Raw genomic sequence first — 20,364 nt, forward strand, 5'->3', positions numbered from 1 at the left:
GGTGTCCGTTCTTTTAGTTGTAGTTTTGAAATTGTTGTGCGAGACAGCAGTTTAGGTGCTTACCTATGCCGCCATCTTGGTTTCTCTCGCTAAGTGTACTATATTTAAGATAACTCTTATCAGGCCTTAATCTATATCAGAAAACCAAGCCATGGAAATAATCCAGATGTAAGAACTGGGCGGACTGAGGAAACACTTTGCCTAGCTGGAGCAAGATTTTGATTATCTACAGTTGTACTATCCAACATGGTGGCTACTAGTCACATGTAGTTATTCAACTTAGAATGAAAAATTTTACATTCAGCTCCTCAGTCACTGTAGCCACATTTCAAGTGCGCAGAAGCCACACAGAGCCTGCAGTTGCTATATCGAAAGTGCAGATATATTTAGGGGTCCTCAAACTTTTTAAACAGGGAGCCAGTTCACTGTCCCTCAGACCGTTGGATGGCCGGACTATAGTTTAAAAAATAAACAAACTATGAACAAATTCCTATGCGCACTGCGGGTCCGGGACAAGTCCGCTGCTAAGCAGGACAGGCAGCGGCACCCGGCGGGCCGGATAAATGTCCTCGGCGGCCGAAACCGGTTTGGCTCAGTGGATAGAGCATCAGCCTGAGAACTGAAAGGTCCCAGGTTTGATTCCGGTCAAGGGCATGTACCTTGGTTGCGGGCACATCCCCATTGGGAGGTGTGCAGGAGGCAGCTGATCAATGTTTCTCTCTCATCGATGTTTCTAACTCTCTATCCCTCTCCCTTCCTCTCTGTAAAATATCAATAAAATATATTAAAAAAAAAAAAGAAGAGCTGAGATAAACAGCATTATTTAAAAAAAAAAAAAATGTCCTCGGCGGGCCGCATGTGGCCCGCGGGCCATAGTTTGAGGACCCCTGATAGAAGAACATTTCCAACATTGCAGGAAGTTCTATTGGCGGTGTTGCTCTAGAAAATCAGAAGAGGCACACATTTCCCAAAGAGGGCTACAAAAAGTAGCGGTTTGTAATCGCAAAAAGTAAGTTTTCTTCTCCATCCCTTGGCTATTTCCATCCCTGAATCTTATTTTCTCTTCATCTCCTAGAAAATGTCTCCTTTCCTTACTCCTTCTCTATCTTCTCACATTTCCCCCACACTCCATTTTTCAACCCCCTTCTCTATTTTTTGCAGTAACAAATATGCCATCGACATTTAATGATTTCATACCTTTATTGAGGTTGATATGTTTCAGTAATTTCTCAGTGTTAAAATTTAAGGAACTGAATCTTTCTAATATATTCTCTCCACCACCCCCCAGTCCCCATCCCCCAATACAAAATTTAGATGAGACTCTTTTTTTTAAGGTATGTATCTTTGCTGTATTTTCCTTCATAGAATTATCCTTGCTTAGAATCCGAGGGGAAAAGATATGCAATTCTGGTTCCACACTCTGGGGTTCCCCTTCATCAAAGGAAGGGCTCAGGCCTCTGGGCCGCGAAGCCCGCCCCGCCCGGCGGCACTGGTCCTTCCGCTGAACCTCTACTGTCACCTAGCGGAGAAAGGGGCGAGGGCTCCTTCGCAAGTTTGGCGGTTGCCAAGCGACGGAGGCGGGGCCTGGCCTAAGGAGGAGGGCGCACACTAAACGATGCCGAAAGAGCTGTAACAACGCCGCTTTCTATTGGCTGAAGAGAGCTCAGCCGTCACCATGAACCAATGAGCAGATGCAGACACGATGACGTCAGACGCTATGCGACTGCTTTCCTCAGCCCCCTCCATCCCCTAGCGACGCGCCTGGTGACCGCCGAAACCCACTGTAAACACTTGGGGTTCTCGGCTGCCCCATGTACACCTCGCCGCTCGTGCTACTGCAGGTGTTCTTCCTGCTGGACCCCGAGGGCGTCCGTCCTCAACCTTCTTCCTCCCCGTCAGGGCCAGTGCCCACCTCCTCGGGGCCAGGCTCGCAGGGCGGGACCCTTCAAACCTCTTCGGAGGGGACTGAAACTCCGTGGGCTGTGCCTGGGACCTCTTCGGTGTTCCCTACTCTAGGGACCCCTGCAGCGCCTGAAAATGGGGCCGTGGACCTCTTCCCAGGTGAGGGGAGGAAATGTGGGGATGGAAACTACAGGCGTAGATCTAAAATTCTGTGAACAAAGTGAATTGCTACAAAGTGAGGTTTGGGGCTGTCAGAAGAGGGGAATTCGCACTTGGAAGAACTTAGGGATCCTCATCCCTTTCGCTCTACTTTATGTTGTCCCTTCGTAGTCTTACCGATCTGTGTCTGTGACTTGACTCCTGGCACCTGCGATATAAATTGCTGCTGCGACAGAGACTGCTATCTTCTCCATCCGAGAACAGTTTTCTCCTTCTGCCTACCAGGAAGCGTGAGGTGAGCTGATTTGTGCAGGTTGAGCCCTAAAGGGGATGGGAGCCCTAGAACAGGTCATAGTTGGAAGTAGGAAGAGATATCCTTCCTGCCTTCCTCCCTCATTTCCACTGTAAGTGGGATTGCCTCGGTTGTTCCCAGAAGTGACATTGCTCTTCGGAATCTTTAGAGCAGGGCTGTCCAGTGGACTAGGACCTTCGTGTTGTCCCGTGGCTGCCCAAAGAGTCATTCTTTGGCATCTGACTGACATCTATGGGGCAACCTTGTTTGGACCTAGCCCTGTGCTTCTAAATGTATATTTTTCATCCCGTTTCTTCGCAGGTCTTCAAGTTGGGTTTGTGTGGACAACTCCCTTATCTTCAGGAGTAATTCCCCATTTCCTTCAAGAGTTTTCATGGATTTAAATGGAGTTAAGCAGTTTTGTGTCCATGTGAACAACTGTGAGTAGAAGCGTGTTGGTTGTTATTGCCTAACATTTCTTGAAAGTTTTGTCTATGTACTTTTCTTTCTTTGTTTTGTTTTTAAACTTTTTTTTTGTCCTTTGAGAATTTCTATCATCCTCCTCTCTATCTGCCCCCCTCTCTTTCTCTTATTAGTGAACATTTGCACTTTTTAAATACCCTCTTGGCTATGGGTCAGAAAACCCATACAGAACTTTAATTTCAATCATCCCTGTTGGCCCTGATAATTACAGGTAGATTCTATTCCCCTACTTGATACAATCTCCTTGAAGGCTCTCATTGAATCTCCAGTAAGTGATACATAGGAGGCACCAAATAGTACATGAATGAATGTCTTTGAAAATGACCTATATACCAACCTTGTTTTTATTTTATGAAGCAACAATGTAGGAGAAAGAGCATTAGAGTCGGATCTCAGCCTTGCCATTTACTTACTAGCTGCTCAAACTTGGGCAGATCCCTTGGCATTTCCAGTCTCATTTCTTCAATTGCAAAATAAGCAATAATAATAATAATACTAACCCTGGATGTGAAAGTGCTCTGTTAACATTAGAGTGCAATAGCAATGAGAGGTGGTTGTTATCATTAAGGTTTTTAAATAGACTTGGAAATTTGCTGAGGATAGCTCTAACAAATTAGCTGTGGCTGCCACATCCTTTCTAAATCTCCCACTGCCTTCTAGTCCCAGCCTTCCTGTTCCAGAGCTATTGCAATAGCATCCAACTGGTCTCCCTTGCTTTTGATCTCCCTTCCTGCCTCCTATGCCATCCTGCTACTGCTCTGGACCAGTAGTTTTGAACTTTCTTTCCCCAACAACACCTGAGAGTCATTCCCTTGGAAACTATAGGATACTTAGGATTGTTCTGTTTATATAAACATCGTGTCTCCCAAGGTAAATTACCAGAATCTAGAAAGGATGGATTATATACCCAGAAGTGGGGTTTCTGGGTCAAGTGGTAACTCTATTATTAATTTTTTTAGGAACCTCCATACTGTTTTCCATTGTGTTGGCTACATTCTTATCTCTGATATTAACACTAAAACAATAATTCATTTAACAGATTACAAATAAATAGGAAGGTGATAGAAATCAGAATTGTTAACTCAAGGTGGAGTATTGATTGGGAACCTTCTGGGAAAATGTTTTATAACTTAAATCTGAGTAGTAGTAATAACATTATGTAGATTTGTAAAAATTCTTTTGAGTTTACACTTAAGATTACTGCGTTTGTATACTTAAGCTTACTGTGTATATATTATGCCTCGATAAAAATATTAGTTACTTGGCATGCAAGCTATTTAAAAATAAATATTTTGCTTTTATCTAAAACCCTTTTATTTCTAAACACATTTTAGCAAAATTAAACTATTTCCAGAAGCCCCAAACAGTCAATGCATCCAACTTCCAGACCCCAGCTACAGAGTTTGGAGGCAAACCATTCGATTCAACATTCCAAACGCAGTCGCCACCACCTTTTTACAGGGTAAGCCTGGGGAAGGGGACGGAATTGTTTGGTTTAATTTTTCCCTTATAGCCAACAACTGACTGGGTATCTCTGAGGTACCCCGCTGCAGTTAGGTAAACAGTTGTCAGTTCTTTTGGAGGGCAGTGTTGTCCACATTAACAAGCTGAATTAATTTTTGTTTCTGCTTTTTTAGTTCCTGGTGGACTTCTGTCCACTTTTATTGTGAATAAATTTCTGCTATGCTTTGTTCAGGCTGGGGACCCCATTTTGACTTACTTATCCAAGTGGTCTGTACTAAGCTTGCTGAGGCAGCCTGCAGGAGTTGGAGCTGGGGGACTCTGTATCGAGAGCAATCCTGCAGGTGAGTCCAGAGCAGAAGTGCCAACCTTTTTCTTCAAGTTAGAATAGGCTTTCTCATTTACCACCCCCTTAATTTTTTGTGCGCTAAGGTTTCTTGGAGAGTAAAAGTACAACCTGTGTCCGTTTCTTCAAGAACCTGGCAAACAGCTGCACCTTAGATCCAGCCCTCAATGCTGTCTCTTACTACAACTTCACAGTCTTGAAGGTGGGTATCCCTTCTCTCCCACTGTCAGTGCTATGAGTTTAAAGTCAACATGCTGCCCACTGCTGGGTTGTGGGCAAAGCACTAACTTGGAAGTCAGAATGCCCAAGTGCTACATAAAAAACAGAGGACCTGGAAGTCCTGTTGCATGAAGAAAGATGAAAGAATTAGGGCTATATAGCCATGGTTAGAGATTTTCAACCTCCTAGCTAATGGGATTGGCTAGGGAGAGTGAGAAGGGTGACATCTCACTATTTCATCAAAACTTCTGCTTTTGTCATTCAGTAGAGCTCAGAGTAGATGGGCATCACAGTCCATCCAGCCTCCCTTCAGCTTTCTCCTGGTGTTTAGTGTAAAGAAGAGTCAGGTAGAAGAGAGGAACAAATGATTGTAATATGTTGATTTATTTCCCCCCCAAATGTGAAAACTCAAGTTCCTGGAGATTTTCTCTAAGATATGTGCATACTCATTTTCTTGCTTTTCTCTTATTCTAGGTGCCAAGAGGTATGACTGATCTGCAGAATATGAAGGTAAGATGCTGCTCATCAGGAAAAAGTAAAGTGAATATTTGGTCCCTTTGCATCTGAGGCAATTTCAGTTTTGATTATAATGTGAAAGAAAATGTATTTGTAATGTATCAAAATGTTAAGTGTGAATCTAAAACAATGTTTTCCATGTGTTCTATATGACTAATAAGTATCATATGAATAAAGAATTCAAAAGGTTGTTAGATAAGTTTGGGAAATACTGAGTTAAACACTATATTTAGGGTGGACTTCTTGGAGTCTTTAATAGGCTTAATCTCTAAAAGGCAGGTATCAAATATAGTATTTATAAAACTTAATTGACCATGGAATTTTATTTTATTTCTAATAGAATCAGTGTTCTCAGAAATATGTTTATATCTAATTGAATCAATGTTCTCAGAAATATGTTTTGAGATGTGCTGACTTAGAATGACAATGACTTGGACTTAAGTTGTAGGCTGGCAGTGGAAGGGGAAAGAAAGTTGATGGTCAAAATGAAAAATACTCATTTTAGCATGATATGTAGCTAGAAGAGAAAATGCTGCTTTCAATTTTAGTTGATTTGCTTCTTTCCCTTGCTAGTTCCAGGTTCCTGTAACACTTGTCTCACAGGCTGGTTCTCCTCTGTTGGCTGGAAACACTTGTCAGAATGCTGTTTCCCAGGTAGGGATGCTGACCTCAGGTTCTGAGTTGATGAATGTTTTTTGGTTTTTTGTTTTTGGCTTTAAATTGTTTTTATTTTATTAATCCTCACCCAAGGATATTTTTCATTGATTTTTATTTTTTATTTATTTTTTAAAATAAATCTTTATTGTTCAGATTATTACAATTGTTCCTCTTTTTTACCCCCATAGCTGCCCTCCATCCGGTTCCCACCCCACCCTCTGCCCTTATCTCCCCCCCTCCACTGTCCTCATCCATAGGTGTACGATTTTTGTCCAGTCTTTTCCCGCACCCCCGACACCCCCCACACCCCTTTCCCCCCGAGAATTGTCAGACCACTCCCTTTCTATGCCCCTGATTCTATTATATTCACCAGTTTATTCTGTTCATCAGATTTTTTATTCACTTGATTTTTAGATTCACTTGTTGATAGATATGTATTTGTTGTTCATAATTTTTATCTTTACCTTTTTCTTCTTCTTCCTCTTCTTAAAGAATACCTTTCAGCATTTCATATAATACTGGTTTGGTGGTGATGAACTCCTTTAGCTTTTTCTTATCTGTGAAGCTCTTTATCTGCCCTTCAATTCTGAATGATAGCTTTGCTGGGTAGAGTAATCTTGGTTGTAGGTTCTTACTATTCATCACTTTGAATATTTCTTGCCACTCCCGTCTGGCCTGCATAGTTTCTGTTGAGAAATCAGCTGACAATCGTATGGGTGCTCCCTTGTAGGTAACTAACTGTTTTTCTCTTGCTGCTTTTAATATTCTTTGTCTTTTGCTCTTGGCATTTTAATTATGATGTGTCTTGGTGTGGTCCTCTTTGGATTCCTTTTGTTTGGGGTTCTGTGCGCTTCCTGGACTTGTAAGTCTATTTCTTTCACCAGGTGGGGGAAGTTTTCGGTCATTATTTCTTCAAATAGGTTTTCAATATCTTGCTCTCTGTCTTCTTCTGTCACCCCCATAATTCTGATGTTGGTACGCTTGAAGTTGTTCCAGAGGCTCCTTACACTACCTTCATATTTTTGGATTCTTTTTGCTTTTTGCTTTTCTGGTTGGGTGTTTTTTGCTTCTTTGTATTTCACATCTTTGACTTGATTCTTGTGATCCTCTAGTCTGCTGTTGGATCTCTGTATATTATTTTTTATTTCAGTCAGTGTATGCTTAATTTCTAGTTGGTTCTTTTTCATATCCTCGAGGGTCTCATTAAATTTATCGGTGGTTTCTAGAAAATTCTTGAAAAACCTTATAACCGTGGTTTTGAACCCTATATCCAGTCATTTGCTTTCCTCCATTTCTTTCATTTGTGACCTGTTTCTTTGTCTCCGCATTTTGGCTGCCTCCCTGAGTTGATAGAGTGGCTTTGTGTGCTAGGTGTCCTCTAGGGCCCAGTGGCTTAGCCTCCCCAGTTAACCTGAGGTGGACATTGTTGGTGCACCCCTTTGTGGGCTGGGTGCACAGTCTTGTTGTAGTTAAGCCTTGATTGTGTTGGTATCACTGGGAGGAATTGACCTCCAGGCCAATTGGCTGTGAGGATCAGCTGTGTCCACACTGGGAGAACTTCTGTGCTGGAGACACCCTTATGAGATAAGACTTGCAAAAGCCTCTGTGCTCAGCTTGGATGGGGCAGAGTCTCAGGGCAGAGCAGACAGCAATGGCTTCCCGTGAGCCCTGCCCTAAAAGGCCCCTGGGTCTTGGTGTCCCGTGGTAATTTCTGCAAGCACCTCTGAGAGAAAGCCGCCCTTGAGTTTTGCCCGCAGGCAGACAGTCCAGTTTCTCCCCGAATGTGTCTGGGTCTCCAGAGTCTCGCCCGGAACTGGAGTTCAGAGCAGTCGGGAGCTTTTGTCTCCCTCCCAATTGAGAAAGCCAGCTGTGTACTGAGTTGCCAGTCCTCTCTGTGCGCACCTCCTTTCCTCTGCCTTCTGCAGTTCCTCTGAGTCTCAGTGTGCTTTTCTATTCCCTTCTAGTTGTAGAATTTCCACTCAGCCAGCCTTCCTGTGGTTCTGGATGATGTCCGTTTTGTCTTTTAGTTGTAGTTTTAAAATTGTTGTGCGAGGCAGCAGTTTAGGTGTTTACCTATGCCGCCATCTTTGTTTCCTTTCCTAGGTTGATGAATGTTGATCACCATTACTGAGGTGCCTCATCTTCAGTACCACACTGACCCCACATGAAGTTTTGTGCATTACCTGAAAATTAACATGTCAAGAATTGAGCCAATCCCCTTCCTCCCTACCATGTTTCAGTCTTTTCCACTGCTACTGTCCTCCAGTATTGCGTGTTGTGAACATTAAGAGTATTTCTGACTCCTCTGTTGATATGCAGTCTCTTAGGGTTCTTACTGACCATGTTTTCTTCTGTTAGCAAAGTCAGTATCATCTGGAAATCTGAAGTAGACTAATCAACTTTTCCTCTTATTCTCTCTTCTAATCAACCTACAGAAGTAAAAGTTATCTTAAAGCGGAACTTTCAAGACTATGTTCAGAAATCTAAGGATCAATTGCTTATAACTTCCAACTCCAGCTACTATTTCTCCTCATCCTCAGACATGGGACAGCCAAGTAAACCAGGTTTCCATTCACTTGCCTGTGCTTCTTCTCACCTTCCTCTGCACACAATCAAAACTTCTTTTTCTTCCCTTTCAAATCTTAAAACTCACCTCTCCCATGGATCTTTTAAGAGCTCTATCCAGTCTCTATTCTCGTGTGTTTTTAAGACTACTTGTTTATTCTCCCTCATATAGCTATATTTTTAATTGAGGTATAATTAACATATAATATTGAATTAGTTTTAGATGTACAATATGATTTGATATATGTAATGGGGTGGGCAAAAACAGATTTACAGTTGTGAGTTAACGACCATTACCACACGGTTACAAATTTTTTTCTTGCATTGAGAACTTTCAAGATCTACTCTTTTATCAACTTTCAAATATACAATTTTGTTCATAGTAGTCACCATGCTGTACCCTCATTCATTTATAATAAAACCCTTAAAGACAGAAAATTTAAATTAAACATAATTGGCCCACTAAATAATCTTTATTAATTGATTCTGCTTTTGTATTGCAGGTCATCTATGAGATAGAGACCAATGGGACTTTTGGAATCCAGAAGGTCTCTGTCAGTTTTGGACAAACCAACCTGACTGTTGAGCCAGGCGCTTCCTTACAGCAACAGTTCATCATTCGCTTCAGGGTAAGGGCCCTTCTCCTATAGGTGGTAGAGGGGGAAGGAATATAGTTCCTCTGCGTCTGTAACACATGTGAAATAGAGTGACAATATGAAGGCCTACTTCAGTCTGTCAGTTGAGGCATTTCTTTTATAGTGTGCTGACTTCCTGAATACATTTAAAAGGATTAATAATCCCTTCACTACAGGGGAAAAGAACAGCCATTGCTGTAGCACAGAGTCAAAGCCCAGGGAACCATAGAGCACACTTGGTGTTCACTGTGCAAGAGGCCTCAACATGTAGTATGCCATAATTTAACTACAATGATAGGGATTCAGCAATGCCTGTTCATTAACATGTTCTCTGATTCTCTATTTGGCCCCCAGCAAAGCAGGAATTCAATGTCAAATCCAAACTCTTTTTTAAATAGTCATTTTGAATCATAAACTCAGCCATCATCCCACAGAAATTCTTTAACTAGCTTTTTTCATATTTCTGTGCACTCAGTAGATACTTTTTCACATTTTATATTTCTGTATTATTTGAGCTTACGTGCTTACAGTGAGCATGAATTGTGTCTATGTGTATTTATGAATGTTGTCAAAAATGTAAATGGCATTCAGTGTTTTAGTCGTTCCCCACTTAACCTAAGTTTCCAATCTTGATCACCACCTTTGGCTTTCTTCTGCTGTTACTTTTTTTTTTAATATATTTTATTGATTTTTTTACAGAGAGAAAGGGAGAGGGATAGAGAGTTAGAAACATTGATGAGAGAGAAACATCGATCAGCTGCCTCCTGAACACTCCCCACTGGGTATGTGCCTGCAACCAAGGTACATGCCCTTGACTGGAATCGAACCTGGGACCCTTGAGTCCTCAGGCCGACGCTTTATCCACTGAGCCAAACCGGTTAGGGCCTGCTGCTACTTTTTGAACCTTGCCGAGTCCAGTTTTTTCCTCAGCTCTGCCTCCAGGTGATCAACCAGGTCTCATCTCTCAGAGTTCATTTCTGGAACATCTATAGCTAATTAAAATATATTTATAAATTATATTTCTCCTTTCAGCCAGGCTGAACATAGACCTAAATTGATAGTAATTTTTTAAAAACAGGGTTGCTAGATCTTTGCTTGTAACCCTTGGTAGCAGTGCCATACAGTGAATTTATATAGTAAATTTCAATATTCAGATCACTCAGGATTTACTGCAGGGGATAAAAATGGAAGTCACTGGAATAGAAATTTTTGCAAAATCCTACACTGTGGTAGGAAGCCCCCAGTGCAGCTAACTTAAGGAAGGGTGTGAAGTCAAGCAGTGGAAGGTGTGAGAGCATGCTTCCTCCATAAGTGACTTTCTTTTACTCTTTCTGCAGGCTTTTCAGAGCACAGCCACTTCCCTTCCTGGTCCTAGAAGTGGGAATCCTGGCTATATTGTTGGGAAGCCACTCTTGGCTCTAACTGGTGACATAAGTCACTCTGTATCCTTTCTGGAGCTGAGTGGCCTGTTGCAGACTGAGAAAAGCTGCATCTGCTGATCTTTTGGATTTTACAATTCTGCAGTCCCCCTTTTTTAGGTATCCAAGACTTCCTTTACCAAGCCATTAATACAGTGGATTCTCAAATGGTGATACGACCAAAGGCTTTAAAACATCTTAGACTGGCTGAAGGTGAAGATCATGACTGATTTTTAATGAGGTATTTATATGCTGGTGTGTGATTAACCATTTTTGGAAAAACACTATCTCTGTGTGCTTTTTAATTACTAGAAGAAGAAAACAAATTATGACCTGAACAATACCATGATATTACTAAAACATAAGTGGTGTTAAGGAAACAATAAGAGCATACATTTTCCAGGCTGCCTACTTTTCTTCTGTTATGACCTCCTTAACCATCACTTTCTACCTCAGATGACCCTCTTGCAGAGCCAGGGTGATGGAACTTGCTCTGTCAGGAGACACAAAGTACAATTTGGGGTGAATGCATTGTCTGGATGCAAACTCAGGTAATTCATTGCTTCCACATCATTTCCCACAATTTTGTCTCTATCTAGGGATTATGTTGATATGGTAACTTTTATATTTTGAATGAGAGTTCAGAGACTGCTAGTTAGGAATAGTCTTAGAATCTAAATGATATTCATAATGCTAAGAGTTTTCTGACAGTCCTCTATACTTACCAAAGATTTTTTCCTTTCAATTCATTTTTTACTATTATCCTATATAATAAAAGGCTAATTTGCCAATCGACTGAACAGGGAGCAGACGCTCAACGCAGGAGCTGCCCCCTGGTGGTCAGTGCACTCCCACAGGGGGAGCGCTGCTCAACCAGAAACCGGGCTCACGGCTGGCGAGGGCTCCCAGACTGCGAGAGGGCGCAGGCCAGGCTGAGGGACCCCCCCCCAACCCCAGTGCATTAATTTTGTGCACCAGGCCTCTAGTTTATAATATTTGGATTAATATGCTAATATGGTTACATTATTAAGTTAGCATTGGACTGCAGCCTCCACGATGTTTAATTTCAGGCTGAAAAAGGTGGACTGCGGCCACTTGCAACAAGACATGTACCAGACTCTTCACGGAAGGCCCAGACCAGAGCATGTTGCCATCTTTGGTAACGCTGACCCAGCTCAAAAGGCAGAGTGGACCCGGATCCTCAGCAGGAACTGCAGTGTTTCAGTAAGGAGAGAAATACCTGTCTGACCGGGACTCGTATCCCCATTTTGTTTAAATTAAAACCAGCCCTATTTCCATAGATAATGTGGTTATCATCCTATATAATAAAAGGCTAATATGCAAATTGTCCCCTCAACTGGGAGTTCGACCAGGAGTTCAACCGGGAGTTCGACCAGGGGGTGGGGCTAGCTGGCCAATCGCCCACAGCCCCTCCCCCTGGCCGGCCCCAACCCTGATTGCCCCCCCATACCCTGATTGAGGGCGGGCTGGCGAGCCAACCTCCCATGTCCCTTCCCCCCAGCCAGCCCGGCCCGATTGGGACGGGCTGGCTGGACCCCTCCTGTGCACGAATTCGTGCACCGGGCCCTAGTCTATGTATATAAAAGCCTAAGCGACCGTTACAACCAGTCGCTATGATGTGCACTCACCACCAGGGGGCAGCCGCTCAACGCAGGGGCTGCCCCCTGGTGGTCATAGCGCTCCCACAGCCAACCTCCTGCGGCCAGCCAACCTCTCGTGGTCCCTCCCCCCAGTTGGCTGGCCCGACTGGCACTGGGCCAGACGGCCCTAATTGGCCCTGATCACCCCCAATTGCCGGCCAGGCCAAGGGACCCCACTTGTGCACGAATTCATGCACCATGCCTCTAGTAAGAATATAAGAAATCATGCCCATTTGATGTCATTATTTCTGGTTAGGTTTATATATAACTTATTTTCCTTAGAGAAAAATTTGGAGGTAGTTCAAAATCAAACGTACTGCCCTAGCTGGTTTGGCTCAGTGGATAGAGTGTCGGCCTGCAAACTGAAGGGTCCCAGGTTTGATTCTGGTCAAGGGCACATGCCCAGGTTGCGGGCTTGATCCTCAGGGTGGGACGTGCAGAAGGCAGCTGATTATTGATTCTCTCTCATCATTGATGTTTCCATCTCTCTCTCCCTCTCCCTTCCTCTCTGAAATCAATAAAAATATTTTTAAAAATCAATCTTCCTCATTGTAAGAGAAAAATATATTACATATATATTTCAAATATTCTTGCATTCCTGAATATTTGGTCAGCACAGATTCTTTCTTTGAGGTTGAAATTATGTTCTTCCTGTTATAAAATTTGTATTTTTACATTTAATAACAATACATTACCAAGTCAGAAATTCTCATGCCATGTAGAATAGTATTAAATTAAAAGTAAAAACCTCAACACCCCCTGCCCCTAAAGTCACCTCATCCAGCTGTTATGTTTTTACTTTTTTGGGTGGCCCACTAGATGAGTTCTCTTGACTGCAGTCTGACTAAAATAAAGAAATTTGCTGTGTTCTTTTATTTTCTTCCTCTTTTGCCTACCCCCTACCTCCTCACTTTAGTTTGCTGTACCTTTAATTTTCTTTTTATTTAAAAATGTAAATTATTTATTTTTCTGTATAAGTAATACATACACTTGGCTTGCAAATTTCAAAAAGTACAGATGAACCATAATTTATTTAACCAGTTTTATGGGTGGACATTCGAGTTTTGCTATTATATACAATGTGGCATTTTATAACCTCATTCAGGTTACCACATCATACATGTGAGAATAAACCTATGTGTTAAATCCTAGAAGTAAGAATTTCTAGATCAAAGGGTATAGGCATTTAAAGCTTTAATAAGTACTGCCAATTTATTCTCTATACAGGTTATAGCAATTTATAGTCCCTCCATCCATCCATGAGACTGCTTGTTACCCCAAACTTACATCAATACTGTGTTTTTGAATTTTTTAAGCTTCGCTCTTCTAAAGTGAAAATAGCATTCCAATGTAGTTTTATTTTTCTCCATGAATAAGGTTGAGTATTTTGACATATGGTTGAACAATTTGTGTTTTCTTCACTGTGATCTATATCTATCCCTTGCCCATTTTTATTGAATTATTGGTCCTATGACTTACAGGAAATCTTTGCGTATTTGAGAAATGAGTTCTTTTCTATGATTTGATTTGCATATTTTTTTCCTGAGTTTGTCACTTGTCTTTTGACTTTGTTTATGGTGTTTTTTGCCATGCAGAAGTTGACTTTTATGTTGTGAAACTTATCAGTCCTTTTTCTTTTTTACCTTGGCGTTTTAGTTCAGACTTTGAAAGACCTTTCCCCTTAGAGATTATTTTTAAAGTGTTATTTTTCCCTTTCTCAGCACTATTCTGACTTTATTCCTTATATACTTCTTTCCTTTTGAGGAGATTTGGGGGATAAGTAAACACATGTATTGATCCAGCCTTTAGGCAACTGAAGTCAAATTGAGTTCTCTTAAACTTCAAAGCTATACTGAGGGAGTGTGGATTTTGGATGCTACGTGGCTGAATATAGGAAGGGGTTGGATTGAGATTATAGTGGAACTACTCTCTTAAGTCTACATCTTAAAATCACATTTCTAAAAAGCATTTGACAACATGGGAAAATGTTCCAAGAAAAGAAAACTGTTTAAAAGTATTTGGAACAAATTTATGAAAAAATATTCAACTTCATTAGCCATTAAAAAATTGCAAAACCATGATGAGATAACACTTCACAGCCACTAGGATGTCTATAATTAAAAAGATGGATAACAGGTGTTGGCAAGGATGTGGAGATATTGGAACCCTCAGATGTTGGTGGGACTGCAAAATGGTGCAGCCACTTACAAAACAGTTTACAGTTACTTAATAAACATAAACATGGCCTGTCTTCTCCTGCTCCTAGTTTATACATGTTATTGCCTATATCTGAACCTCACTATAAAAAAGTATGAAGCTAGAAAAGCACAAAGCATATTTGAGGATAGTTTGTATCTGCTAAGTTACAGTAACCTACTGATTAAAGCACTCACTTCCATCAATCCTTCCTGCATCTTAGAATTAATCCTCCAAGAGTCAGACTATTTGGTTGGACTTCATAATCACTGAAATGCCTTCTTCCTTAACCTTTCACTGCTCCTGTGCTCAATCCTTTGCTTCAGTCAAGTGTCTGCTTGAGGCCAGTGCCTCGAACATTCCAGGCACATACAATACACTCAGTAACTAGGATTCACATTAATCAATGATGTCCCTCCCTGGCATCATGTGCTGTTCTAGTTGTATACCTTGTTATATGCCATCTCTCTACCTGAATTTTCCTTTAATCGCCATTTCTTGGTCACATATTACTCATCCCAGTTCCATCCTCAACCAGAAATGGCTGTTTCTTCTTCTTCTGGCATTCCACAATACTGACTGCACACCACTCACTGAGCACTTCTTTTTTATTATTTTCTTAATCCTCACCTGAGGACATGCTTGGAGAGAGGGGGAGAGGCATCAATGGGTTGCCTTCCGTACGTGTTCTGACCAGGAATTGAACCAGCCACTTTTCAGTGGACGGGACGATGCTCCAACCAGCTGTGCCACTCCAGCTGGGCACACTGAGCACTTCTTATAGCCATTGTAAATGGGCTTACATTTTAGAATCTCCATATTAGTAATTTCCATTTTAGAATTTTAATTTTCCTAAGATCAAGGATAGTAATACAGTCTATGTGAACTTTCGTGTTCTCTACGCCACATTGCTTTCTCTGTTAACGTACAATGTTTAAGAAGTAATGGCTACTCAGTGCATGGTGGTGGATTTATAGGTAGCCATCAGAAATTCAAGCAGATGCTTCTTTACCCTTCTGCAGGCTACACATTGCACTTCTTGCTGTGTGATACCAGTGTCCCTGGAGATCCAGGTATTGTGGGCATACATAGGCCTCCAGTCCAACCCACAAGCTCATGTGTCAGGAGCACGATTCCTGTACCAGTGTCAGTCCATAAAGGTAAGTCATGGCTCATAAAGGACCACTAATCCTTGCAAAGCCTAGACTATCTTATCAGCCATTTGATGCCTATATAATTTTTGACTCCTGAGAGACAATTTATGCTACCAGCCAATGCTTGGTTAGAGTGAGCTGACACAATTTACTTTCAAGTAGATCCTCCCTGCCTGGTTACTGATTTTTTAATATCCTGAACCCAGACTATAGTGTAGGTTAGTTTCTTTTAAATTATCATACCACTATTACTATATTGGTTGATTCAACCACAGAAAATAATTTTCCATAACTATATATTCAATGTGACAGTTACACACTTGAGTCTCTGAGCCTTTTGCTCTGAGAGATGTCTGAGATTTTACTGCCTATGTTTTCTTTTAGGATTGTTATGCTTTCATAACTTACAGTCTTTTATCTGTGTTTATTCTTGTGTATAGTGTAAGTTGGTGGTCTAGTTGCATATACAACTGTCAAAACTCATTACACTGAACATTTGAGATGTGTACCTTTTATTGTATATAAATTATACTTCAATGAAAAAGTTAAAATGAAATAAAAAGACAAAAACAAAACAAAACACCACTAACTAGGGAATAATACTTGCAATATACGTACCTGGCCAAGTTCTTGTATATAGAATAAAGAACTCTTACAACTCAATAATGAGTTACAAACCTGAGTCAAAGAGGAATGTGTCCTAGTTCATAGTATGAAATATGTATCTACAAAACATAAATCAAAGAGGTGGTATCCACAGCTTTTTCTCTGATAACTAGAGGCCCGATGCACAAAATTTGTGTAAGAGTAGGCCTTCCTTCCCCTGGCTGCCGGCACCGGATTCCCTCTGGCACCTGGGACCCAGCTTCCCTCTGGGCGCCAGCAGGCACCTGGGACCCGGGCTTCCCTCTCAGCCCGGCTTCGTCCGGAAGGTCATCTGGTCTAATTAGCATATTACGCTTTTATTATTATAAATGAGTTTTTATTTGAAATGATTCAACATGCAGATTTACATATAATGGTTTAAAAATGGAGATTACAAAAATGTAATATAGTAATACATATATATATATACATATATACATACATATGATGTACTTTTTATTACCAAAGCCAAACAAAATGCAAACTTTTCATGTTGTTACAAAGTAAATCTTATTTGGGAAAAACGGGTTTCGCTGCATATAAACTGAATTGAAGAAAAAAAAATCCCCTAAAATCTCACAAAATGTTAAAACAGGATTGTTGGTAGCAATTTCTGAAGTAGACATCATAAAATATTGTAGGTTAAGGTAGAAATAAAATAAATAAATCAACCATATGTGATAACTGATTCCCTACTAAAAGAAATGGGCTGACTTGGCCATGTGCCTTTTGTTGTCTTGATACTAGTAAAAGAAGTGAGTTAACTGGACTTTGATTGAGGTTGTTTTTTCTTTGGTTTCATTTTTTGTTCTTATTTTTTCACTGTTCTTGCTGCTCATGCTAAACAGTGAATTTTCAAATTTTGCTTATACATAATTTTTAAATGTAAATAGAAAAAATTTAGACTTTAGAATTCAAATATAACACACTGAACTTACCTCAGAAATCTTGTTCTTTATGAGGACTAAGAAAACAGAGATACACTCATAATAAGTTATTCTCATTGCATTATGTTGAAATACAGGACTAAAAAAGTTTTGTATATTTTCAAGTGTGTTTGAGACCACCTTGTTTTTATGTATGAATAAATGTGGGTTCTTACACAGATGCTACTGAAAAAGAAAAAGAGTAAGCTATTAAGACCGAAAGCTCTGGGATCATGAGTGAGACAGACTGATGTGTGGCCTTGAGGTACAGTTAGTTGCGCACTAGGTTTGCTTATACCAGCATTACCACAAATGTGAGAGTAATCTGTTGTGCTATGACTTTATAAGTGCTACATCACTGGGCAATAGGAATTTTTCAGCTCCATTATAATCTAATGGGACCATTATCATATACGTGGTTGTCATTGACCAAAACATTGTGAAACTGCCAGCTGTCCATATCTTTGTGTCTTTTTGTGGAACTACTAATTTTCTTCAGAAAAAGGCCCTCCCTACTGAACGGTATAGTTGTAAGACCATCTGTCAACATTTTGGAATTAGATGAGGAAAGGTATTTCATTACACAAGAGTAATTTCCTTATTTTTAGTTCTGTGCCTCACTCAGTCCTTCTTTATGCCCAACATCTCTAAATCCAGAATTTCTCTGATTTGAATTGTCCAGTCTCTTCTCGAGGTGCGGAAGAGGTTGTTGCTTGTTTGCATGGAGGGAGTCCCATTCAGTAACCATGTTCTGTCCCTACCTCTTCCCTGCCTCCCTGTTATCTCCTGTTACTGAGTCTTTCAGGGTTCTACAAAGACTTGCTTGCTCTAGTCTCTGGAGGCTTTTAGGTTTAGCCTCCTTTCCCTTTGTGAGCCTGGATCCTCTTGGAACCTGATAAGGTAGAGCTGCTAAGCATGTCACAGCAGTTTTGCCATCTGGCCTCTCTGATATCAGGCAGTTCCCAAGTTGGGGGAAGCTAGAGTCAGTCTTTAGGTAGGTGTAACTGTTCACAGTTCTGGTGTCATGGACTGTTGCTGAGAAATTCATTTCTTGTGTCTCATAGAAAATTACATAGGACCAATGTGAGAAAAAGGTGTATCTTGCTTAGAGCAATTTGGTTTTGGTCTTTCTGCAGGGAAAGTTATAAAAAGTCAAGTAGAGGGCTATTTAAATTGGTACCAAGTGCAGACCTGTCATGGACTTTCTTCCTGCAGGATTCCCAGGTAACAGAAACGTCTTTGACAACTACTGTGACCTTTGTGGACATTACCCAGAAGCCAGAGACTCCACGGGGCCAACCCAGAACCAACTGGAAATTGCCATTCGACTTCTTCTTTCCTTTCAAAGTGGCCTTCAGCAAAGGAGCAGACTCTCAGAAAGGCTCAGTCTCTCCCGCCCTTATCCTGTGTCTCTTACTCCTTGGAATTCTCTTAGCCTAGAGACTAAGTAACAAAAGGAGAGGAATCGGATTTTAATTTCCCTATGGGAAGTCCTACGGCAGCCTACTTGTGTTGGCTAATGACCAGAGAGCATTTAGGAGAAGAGTGGACTTAACTGAAGGAGCCTTTGTACATGAGAGAAGAGATTTTAGGAAAGCAATAAAAATACCTTGTTCATCCTAGCTCTCTGCTTAGAACTTGAACATGCTGCAGTAATGTCAGTTGCAAAGATCTGCTCCAAAAATTGAGTACCTGGTATATAACCTACAGCATACCAGCTACACATCAAGTTCTGTACTCCTCAAGCAGGAAAGAGTGCAATGAGCCCTTCCTCCAGCCCTTCAGTGTGTGATGCCTGACTAAAGGTTTGCAAACCGTCTCCATCTGCTCACAGGCACAGCTGGGCTCAACATCAACAGGAGCATGGTCCGCCCTAGCCGGTTTGGCTCAGTGGATAGAGCGTCAGCCTGCGGACTGAAGGGTCCCAGGTTCGATTCCGGCAAAGGGCACATGCCCGGTTGTAGGCTCGATCCCCAATAGGGGGCGTGCAGGAGGCAGCCGATCAATGATTCTCTCTCATCATTGATGTTTCTATCTCTCTATCCCTCTCCCTTCCTCTCTGAAATCAATAAAGAAATCAATAAAGTAATATATTAAAAAAAAAAAAAAGGAGCATGGTCCTATCGTCCCCCACGTGAACTTGGGAATAGCTGCCCTCTGGACTTCAAAGAAGCTGACTGTTCAGAACAGAAAACTACTGGCTATATATTTTACCAGGCTCCTCCCTACTCCCTTGGGCCAGTCTTCCCAGGCAAGCAATTATTTCTACAGTTTCCAAAATGAATGTAGAATCCCAGCCCCCTTTCCTACTAGGAAGTGATCCTTACTACTTGTGTTTTTCCTTTCCTCCACTGTGGTGGAGAAATAAAACTGATTGAGAGCTCAATTGTCCGAATCCCAGCAGCACACACAAGTTAACTGACATGGTCTGCCTCGTGATGATTTTTTTACATATATGAGGGTTTAAAACAACAACACAAACTTCACCTTTTCACACAGTTCCCCAATACCCTCCCCTCTGGCATCCATCAGTCTGTTCTCGGTATCTATGAGTCTGTTTCTATTCTGTTTGTTCATTTATATTGCTCTTTAGATTCCATGTATAAGTGAAACCATATGGTATTTGTCTTTCTCTGACTAACTTATTTCACTTAGCATAGCCCTTCAGGTCATCTATGCTGTCACAAATGTAAGATTTCATTCCTTTTTAAGACCAAGTAATATTCCATTGTATAAATGTACCACCACTTTACACACTCCTCTATAGATAGGAACTTGGGTTGCTTCCATAGCTTGGCTATTGTAAATGTTGCAATGAATATAGGGGTGCATATATTCTTTCAAATGAGTGTTTTGGGTTTCTTTGGATATACCCAGAAGTGGAATTGCTGGGTCATAAGGCAATTCCATTTTTAATTTTTTTTTTTTTTTGAGGAACTTCCATACTGTTTTACATGGTGGCTGCACCAATCTGCATTCCCACCAACAGTGCACAAGGATTCCCTTTTCTCCACATCCTCACCATCAGACATATGTAGACCAATGGTACAGATAAAGAAAGCGCAGAAATAAACTCACACCTATATGATCAATTAATATTTGACAAAGGAGGCAAGAACATACAAGGGG

General features: G+C 41.1%; 1 protein-coding gene across 1 annotated transcript; it reads left to right on the forward strand.

Annotated features, from left to right (window-relative positions):
- Nucleotides 1-1,711: 1,711 nt before the first annotated feature.
- TCTN3 (tectonic family member 3) lies at nt 1,712-18,857 on the forward strand. The gene is given in 15 exon segments (XM_080640004.1): nt 1,712-2,061; nt 2,233-2,356; nt 2,675-2,793; nt 4,171-4,298; nt 4,533-4,641; nt 4,730-4,845; nt 5,337-5,372; nt 5,952-6,032; nt 9,104-9,229; nt 10,573-10,677; nt 11,110-11,204; nt 11,724-11,877; nt 15,533-15,670; nt 18,451-18,663; nt 18,666-18,857. Coding segments are annotated over 15 exon segments (1,815 nt in total). The 5' UTR covers nt 1,712-1,811; the 3' UTR covers nt 18,687-18,857.
- Nucleotides 18,858-20,364: the final 1,507 nt, after the last annotated feature.

The sequence above is a fragment of the Plecotus auritus genome (assembly GCF_963455305.1).
Source record: "Plecotus auritus genome assembly, chromosome: 9".
NCBI classification, from domain to species: Eukaryota; Metazoa; Chordata; class Mammalia; order Chiroptera; family Vespertilionidae; genus Plecotus; species Plecotus auritus.